We start from the raw sequence: 8,677 nt of genomic DNA, 5'->3' as shown, positions 1-8,677 counted from the left end.
TAATCTAACTTTCGGCTCTTAAAATATTTACTAAGGAATATTAGTCATAAAATATTGGTAAAATATAATATTTTAAAATAAAGTTAGCAAAAGACACATGGATGTATACCGCGAAATTGAAAATAAGCGATTACCAATTTTATTTTGAATTTTTAGACATTTTTTTTTATTACATTATTAGTGTTCAATCACTGGAAATTAATTCAAATCGGTATGGTATTCATATTTTAGCTGAATTTGACCATGAAGAGTTAAATCGACATAACGCGCGTACATCTTCTTTCGTCTCTTCTAAATAATCTTCACAGATGACATCTTGGTGAAGGTAGCTGTAGTATTGTTGCATTAACGTCGTTGTCCCTAAATATGAAGCAAATATAATTAAAACTAATAAATCTTTTGCATACCTTCAATTATGATGAGCATTACACAGCATGTGTTTTTACACCCTTAAACATACATAATACAAATTGAAATATGTGAAATACTGTATCTACCTATGATTACCAAAACCATATTACCTTGTAAAAAATGAGTATTTGATAACGTTTATTATTAGTAAAAGAAAAATGATATTACTACTATAGTTACGAAAGTCGGAATTAAAGGCCTTGGAAAGAGGACAAATATAATTCTAAACAAATGTTTATCAATTAACAAGTAATAGTCATATATTTGTTACGTTTTATGTTACACTGTTCAAGTCAACTTTAGTTCTATGATACAACAATTTATAACGAACTATCGAAAAGCACAAGATCAAGATATCTAAAATATTTATTTAGACTCTTCTTAATTTCTAACATACAACAATCCTTGTAAACTTTTCATTAAAATATACAACAACGCATAACACATTACATTTTGACGTATTACTACTTTATTTTATTAATAATCAATGTTCTGCTTTACGTTTCGTATATACTTTGCGCACTTAAGAAGATATTAACTATGTACGTGATTCACAGGTGCTATTAAGGGTGTGTTGAAATTATTATTATATGCGCTATAATTATTATCATAATATTACCCTATTTCAGAATTGGAAATATAAACCAAAATATAAACTAAAATAAATGGCAACAAAAAACAAAGTTAAACAACAATTTACTCTTTGACGAGTACTAATAAAAATTTGTATTGTAAAGTTCAAAAAAGTCCATGGTCCTTTTAAGTTAGTTTCCTTTTTTACTCTATCTTCTTTTCTCTACTTGATAAACATTTTCCTTATGAAATTGCTTCTTGATCTGTATAATAGTTAAGAATCTAAAAATAATTCTCCATCACCTTTTCCCAATTCCAATGTTTCTTTAGGGGTGAGAAATTTTGAAAAAAGTTTTAACAAAATTGTATTTTTTTATATTTACAGAAATATATGAAAATAATTACCAAAAAATTTTTTCTTGACTCGAAATTACGAATTAAATCTGCTTTTTATATATGCATCAAAAATAAATAACATCATTTTACGATATAGATATGTCTTTAAAAGCGATTATAATTTATGGATTTATAAACTTCTACATCGCCTTGAAAACAAATATGAAACATCGATTGTAACACAACTAAATGTGAAATGCATATGTTATGCACATATTTTATTTATGAAATATTAATTTCTTACAAATCATTAAAAGAATTTCGCAACACCCCTATAGATTGCAACAACAATAACATACAGTCATGCAAAATATGGTATCTAATGTTACTTCTTGTACAAGATGTTCCAGATTTTCCCGATCAAAATTTGTCAACATATTTTATGGGTAAAATTCAAGAAAAGAATGTTATGTAAACATAAGTCATTTAAAGCATCACTAAAATAATTATAATAAAAAAATATAAAATGTGAACAGAGATAGCAAAGGAATAGAATAGAAGGAAAGAAATAGCGAAGACCATAACGGTCTTATGATTGCTAATCAATTATTGATAATTAGTTTCAAAATATTTATCATTACTGTGAATACAAAACTGACAACATTAAGGCAATGAATTTATTATTCTACAAAGGTGCAATTTTTTTAACCTTCATGAATTAATCATCGCGTTTTTATATCACCTAATTATCCTCTTTTTCAATAGTTTGAAAACTATATAAAGATCTAGTGATCTTAACTCAATAAAGCTTCTAACGAAGCTTATTAATGCTATGTTCTTATAATATCATTTTCTTACTCAAACCCATAGAATATAACGACAATATTTGCCCACAAAATCTAGGACACCTTATAAACATTTGTTTCATTGCCATTAATAAGCTATGATACACTTAACACGGCAAAATAGCTTTGAAAAGATCGAAAATGACTAAAACGTAGTAAAATACATCCTTTGAATCTTGTTTTACATCTTATGATATATTATAGAAATATAGGATAAATATTCACGTTGTTTTTAATATGTATATAAAAAAATAATCTCTTTTACAAAGCTATCAGAGCTCTTTTATACGTAATTGTACATATAATCCTTTATTTTCATTGTTTAAAATAAAAACCGTTTTATTTGATAGAAGTCAGAAACATTTCATCGTATATATGTGCATATATGTGTATATATGACATTGGAAAAAATTGTACATAAGCCCTTTCAATTTCGATATACATGATAACTATTTACAAATATGTACAGGTATTATGTACAATATACATATTATCAGGTTAATGCCCAGTAACTTTTTACAGGGTTACCAATTGGTTTTAACACACATTAGAATATGTAACTACAGAAGTAAATAGGACCATGGCTAAACGGAGCACGTATTATTTTACGATAAAAGATGTATGATAAAATATTAATTTTTAAATAAATGAATGCTTAGATCCCACATCTCGTATAGGATGTCCAATTAAATCTCACAAATATTACATATTTATATAAAATTTTTCTCGTTGAATTTCTAAAATTTATGTGACCGTATATTAATGTGATTTTAGCTCCGAAAATAAATTTTACAATATATCAAATAAAATGTTTGTTGTTCTATAACGATTTCTAAAATAAAGATCAGATATTTAAGCTAGTCCGCCATTAAATATAGTGGAGACAATTAAGCTTACATGTGTTCTGGATGATAGCGTATGTATTCAATTAGTTCCGCAGGCTTTATCTCACCGGTACAAATCCTATGCACGGCCGTGAAAAGAGGAAATCTCCTTTCCATATCTTTCGCTTTTAGCATATAATTTACCTCTTCAGCAGTGAACGGACCTTGTAACTTTTGTCCATTTAGCATTTCCTTCTCCAATTCTTCGATTGTCTGTAAAGAAAATAATTAATATATAACACAATTTTCTATATAATATATTATCCTAGTAATGCTCGTTTAAATTATATGTCAGGAGGCTTGAACTGAAATTCTCACATAACAGCGATTTCATTCCTAAAATACTTTCGAGTTTCGAGATATACTCTCAAGCCCGTCGACAAGGAAAAAAATAGATTTAACGGGAGCAAGCGAGAGAAACATAGTACTTCTTATTTATTCTCGCTAATCTATTCATTGTCTCTGTCAGTAGGTTTAGGTTACGCTGACTTCGAAACACTGACAATGAGAATGTGTTGAACGTATTGAGGCTGAGTCATTGGAATGTAGATTCGGTTGTAGAAATCGATTCTATTAGAATTTAAAAGAACATCATTACATAACTATTTTCTATATCATAGTTTACTGTATCTAATTGTATAATTTCGTTATATACTGCTGCGTACATTATTATGTAGTTTGTGGAAATGACATAGTTGAACTATGACTGGAACATGAGATATGAAAATGCTAATCAATGCGATGAGCATACTTTTTATATTATATGTACTACTTTAACGTCTTATTTATTTTAGAACTAAATTTTTATTATATCGTTACTACTTGTATGATAATTAATATGTACATATTAATAAAGACTGACCTTGCCTGTTTTTACGAAAGCTTCAGAAACTTTACGATTGCGACCGCCATAACAAGTAGTGATAAGATCAGCCACACCACAACTTTCAAAGAAAGTAGAAAGTTTTCCTCCAGGGAAAAAGACATCTACGAACTTAATCATTTCCATAAGACCTAATCTGATAACAGCAGCTTTTGTATTATCACCCAAACCTAGACCATCGACGAATCCAGCGGCGCAGGCTACTATATTCTGTTATAAATTGAAATATAAAATTAATATATACAGAAAAATTAAGTTTACAATGCAAATATGCGATTACGCAATTTCATTTGTGCGCAATATGTATCAACGATAGACGAGTGACGCATGCAGCGTATGATGGAACTCATCATTAATCAAGTTCATACATAGCTCTTGAATGAGAATACTTTAAGGTCTGAGATATGTAAATATTTATGAACAGCTTATAATAGATATGTTGTTTACTGGAAAAGATATTTATTACTAAATAACACCGTTCAGAACCATTTAACTGGATGTTATTGTAATCTTAACCAATTCAATATATATTATTATACTTATCATGTATCATTGAAAATATTTATTTTGTTTCACAACACTATTATATACCAAAATATTATTACACTTAAATATTTTTTCCTGTTATTAATAATATGTTGACATTCGTACTTCAGATACCATAGGGTATCTAAAGTGAATATCTTATGACTTAAGATATCTCTACTATCAAAGAAGGAAAGTGCAGTTTTAAGATTTTTTTAAAAGATTTGATAAGATGATAAATTTGTGAGATTTATTATATTTATGAAATTTCATCTATTTAATATAAATGTGAAAAAGAAAATACTATGGTATAATTACCTTCAATGCCCCACAACATTCGACAGAATCAACATCTTCAACTACTACAACTCTAAAGTATGGCGTTTGTATTATATCCCTTAGTATAGAAGCCATATTTTTGTCCTTGCAACCTAGATATTAAATAACAAAGATATAACATTCACAGTTCGATTTAATCGAAAATGTATAAACAAAGACAGTCAGAAGCTGTCTTGTAATATTGCATATAAAAATGTTTTTGAAGTTTTTATGGTTGCAATTTGCAGAATTTAAAATATACACTAATTAGAGTAGAGAACGACTAAGTTGCTCAAAATGTATGGAAGATCTGAATTACTTCATTCTATTTATTCATAGCAAAATGTTTTCTCCTCGCCTAATTTTTATCTATGTAAGCGTGCAAAGACAAAGTAGATTATGCGCTATTCGTTCAGACATAAAACGATACTTGAACGATTTCACCCATTCTTTTTCTCGTATGTCTATATGTATGCATTACATATGTAGTTATAATATAGCAATTATTATATGAATGTGCAGTTTTAATATAATATCATTTATAATATCCAACAGAAATTAATTCTTTTTCCTAATGGGAGCATTCGAACAAATAGTACAAGCCATTCTTAAAAGACATATGATATTTGTTTTATAAATACACAGTAAATATTTACCGATAGTAGTTTCACAAAACATTTCCTCGGCAACTTCAGAAGCTAGATTTGCTCCCATTAAAACCGAAACAGGAATATGAAGTTGTTTAGTAATTATATGCGAAATAAGTTCAATACCACCTCCCTCCTTCTTATCAAAACCCTGTAAAAATATTAATAAACTCATAATTTCAGTATTGATAGGTTGGATTTTACATGACAAAACAAATAAAAAGTTTTGCACGAAGCTTTCTCGTCCGAAACATTGTTTCCGAAATAATTAAATTTAAAATCTGATTTCATTGATTGAATCAATACTTTATAATCTATTAATGCTAAATCCTAAATTAGAATCATACCTTTACCAAAGAAAGACCAACAGCTGTAGGTTTAATTTTCCCTAATAACGTACTACATATTTTATTGATAAATTGATGTGGTATTACAAAAATTAGGATATCTGCATCCTCGGCAGCTTTCACTACATCAGGAACTGCAATCTGGAGCATGAGAAACATATAGACTGTTAATATTTATATATCATTTCTATATTTGCAGTGCATAGAAGTTATATGTTTTTTTAAAAATTAGAAAAATAATTGTCTCCATTCACATGTCTCGTGGAGTGATTTTCGATAAGTTTTGTTACAAATATTAAAAATTATGCAAAGAGATATTCATGTTCATACGTTAAACGATAGGAAAGGAAACGCGAAAAATTATTAATTCATAAATATATACATAATGAATCATATAATTTCTAGTATTTACAAATAATACAATCTTCTACTTCTAATGTTTTACTTCCTTCCAATGGATGATTCTGTTAATACAATATATTTAATACAAAATAAAATTTCGCATTTTACCGAATATAGTAAAGTAATTTATTATACAAATACTATATATAGCTGTACAAAATACTCTATTAAAGAATCGAAAATCTCCTAACCTATTTCTCTTATATTAAGATTATAGTAACCTTAACCGGTGTACTCAGTTTAAAATAGTTCAAAATGAAAATTAAGCTTAAAATAGGATCAAGAGGCTCAATCATTTGTAACATTAAATTTATTATGTGGATGTAGAGATAGGTCCCATATTATACTAGATGTACATTTTAACTACGTCTAGAGAAATGTACTACCTTACGAATCAATAGATAGTTTCAGCAGACTTCGTCATGGTCAAGGTTTTTCTATACAAAGCTACTGAGGCTGAAAGTTAACAATCTATATGCGTGCGATAGATAGAAATTACGAACGTGCATCCTGAGACGTGTATTTCGGAAGTTAAATTAAAACTATAGGTTGTGTTAACTAAACGATAACGTATGAGTATTTGCGATATAGAAAACAAAAGTATAGTTTTGGATTAAATTAGAAATTAAAAGTAGAAAGTATTTCATTAAAATTTTTACAAAATTATCAAGAATAATTATATTACATTAATAAACTATGTATTACTCTAATAAACTATTAATTTATTTGTAAGTTTAAATAATTAAAACAATAACAAACAGATTTCTAATATGGAATGAATTATACTCTTTCTGTACGAAAAGGAGACGGTTTACATATGAGATACATGTGATCTCACGAGAGTTACGTAAGCTTAATTTATGTTTCAGAATCATAGATTTAACAGTAAGAATAGTAAGGTTACACAACGTGTAATATGTATTATCCGTAATATGTATGTATCCATATAGTAAAATATATTGTAAAAAGATAGTGAAATAAATAAAGAATAAGGTGTAGAATTTAATAAATATATATTATTGTATAAGGTAATATTATCAATAACATAATATTATTTTAGAAAGTTTTGGTATATTTATATGAATGTTATAATATATTTATACGATATATTTATGTGAAGTTTATATGAAAGTTGGGTAGGAAACTCGATGTAATTTAAAATATTAATGTTATGTACATACTACTTACAATGGTTTGAAGCATTAAGATTTTTATATTTTTGATCGAAAAATAAAGGTATATAGAACAATTTTAAAATGCATATAGTATTTTTAATCTATTTCTTAGCATGAAAAACGATTGTTTTAATTATGAGAAAGAGTATAGATAAGCATGTACATAAGTACTTACTTACCACATTGGGCGGGAGTTTATGTCCTGGAAGATACTTTACGTTTTCATGCGTCTCATTAATAATTTCAGTTAGTTTCTTTCCATTGATAGTTTCCTCATATACATACATTGTAACACGATCCTCAAAATTATTAAGTTTGGCGGCATTTGCTCCAACTATCTTAGCGATAGCTGAACCCCTGAAATTATACATATACAGTAAAATTATATAATAATTTGTTTTACATAACATTTTTCTATATCTCTACACGAAAATATGCGTATATTTTTACCAGGGAAACAAGCTTATAATATTTTCCTAATTTACATTTTATATACTAATACAAATAAAAATATATTAGAGATTCATTCGAATTATTCAGCAAAGTAATTTTTACATCTAAGCTTAAAGTTAATTTACAAATAGTAATACATGATTCACGCCACATTATATCATTTATGAATAATATAATATTATACACTTGTTATTTCCACAATATTTTTATTTTATTTTAACATTTCTACTTGCATTCCTTACAAAAATATATTATACAAATTATAATAAAACATGACCTAGTTAGAATCTGCCAAACTTGACAATTCAATTTTCTAAAAATATATTTGTCAATATACATAATCATTATCGAAAGGTGTTAGTAATAAAAATACAGTTAATTTTAACAAGTGTACGATACTTCATCTGGTTTTTATTTACAGCACGTGGAGATCAATTCCGATAACATTTTAATCCGGTCAGCTAAATCAATGACAGACAAAATTTTTCGCAATTACAGACGTTAATCTTACAAAGACTTAAAAATAACTTACCAATTTCCTGATCCAATGATGCAAACACGTTGTTTGTCTGCCATAATCTTGACTGATACTAATAATAAAATTATACAAGTATAAAACGAAAATGATCGTAATGTAAGACACGACTACCATTCACCATCAAGGCAGAGAGCAACTGGAACTACATTGAACGTGGAAAGACTTGCGCTAATTTTTGCAGAAGTGGGAGTACGGAAGCACCAGTGGTGATAGGCGGCCTTTTCCTACTCTAAGCAATGTTCGTTGATCGACCAATCAAAGTCCAATATGATAAAAGATATATATTCTGTATGTATTATCTTCATATTTTATCTTGTGAAGATTACGTAATTATGTAAGA

At 27.6% G+C, this 8,677-nt stretch overlaps 1 protein-coding gene across 3 annotated transcripts; it reads right to left on the bottom strand.

The window, feature by feature from the left end:
* Positions 1-116: 116 nt before the first annotated feature.
* LOC122570925 (glycerol-3-phosphate dehydrogenase [NAD(+)], cytoplasmic) lies at positions 117-8,488 on the bottom strand. Of its 3 annotated transcripts, none has more exons than XM_043733924.1 (8): positions 8,332-8,488; positions 7,526-7,703; positions 5,770-5,910; positions 5,432-5,573; positions 4,776-4,888; positions 3,912-4,142; positions 3,063-3,262; positions 117-360 (listed from the first exon to the last, which is right to left on the bottom strand). In XM_043733924.1, exons 1-8 carry the CDS (start codon positions 8,373-8,375, stop codon positions 303-305), a joined length of 1,107 nt encoding a protein of 368 aa, XP_043589859.1. In that variant the 5' UTR covers positions 8,376-8,488; the 3' UTR covers positions 117-302. The 3 variants fall into 3 exon arrangements, with proteins under 3 accessions (XP_043589859.1, XP_043589860.1, XP_043589862.1); XM_043733925.1 differs by lacking the exon at positions 117-360 and adding an exon at positions 646-1,247; XM_043733927.1 differs by lacking the exon at positions 117-360 and having other exon boundaries at positions 646-3,262.
* Positions 8,489-8,677: the final 189 nt, after the last annotated feature.

The sequence above is a fragment of the Bombus pyrosoma genome, linkage group LG9 (genome assembly GCF_014825855.1).
Source record: "Bombus pyrosoma isolate SC7728 linkage group LG9, ASM1482585v1, whole genome shotgun sequence".
Taxonomy (NCBI): Eukaryota; Metazoa; Arthropoda; class Insecta; order Hymenoptera; family Apidae; genus Bombus; species Bombus pyrosoma.
Note: the sequence above shows the minus strand (reverse complement) of the source record. Positions and strands in the feature narration are given on the sequence as shown.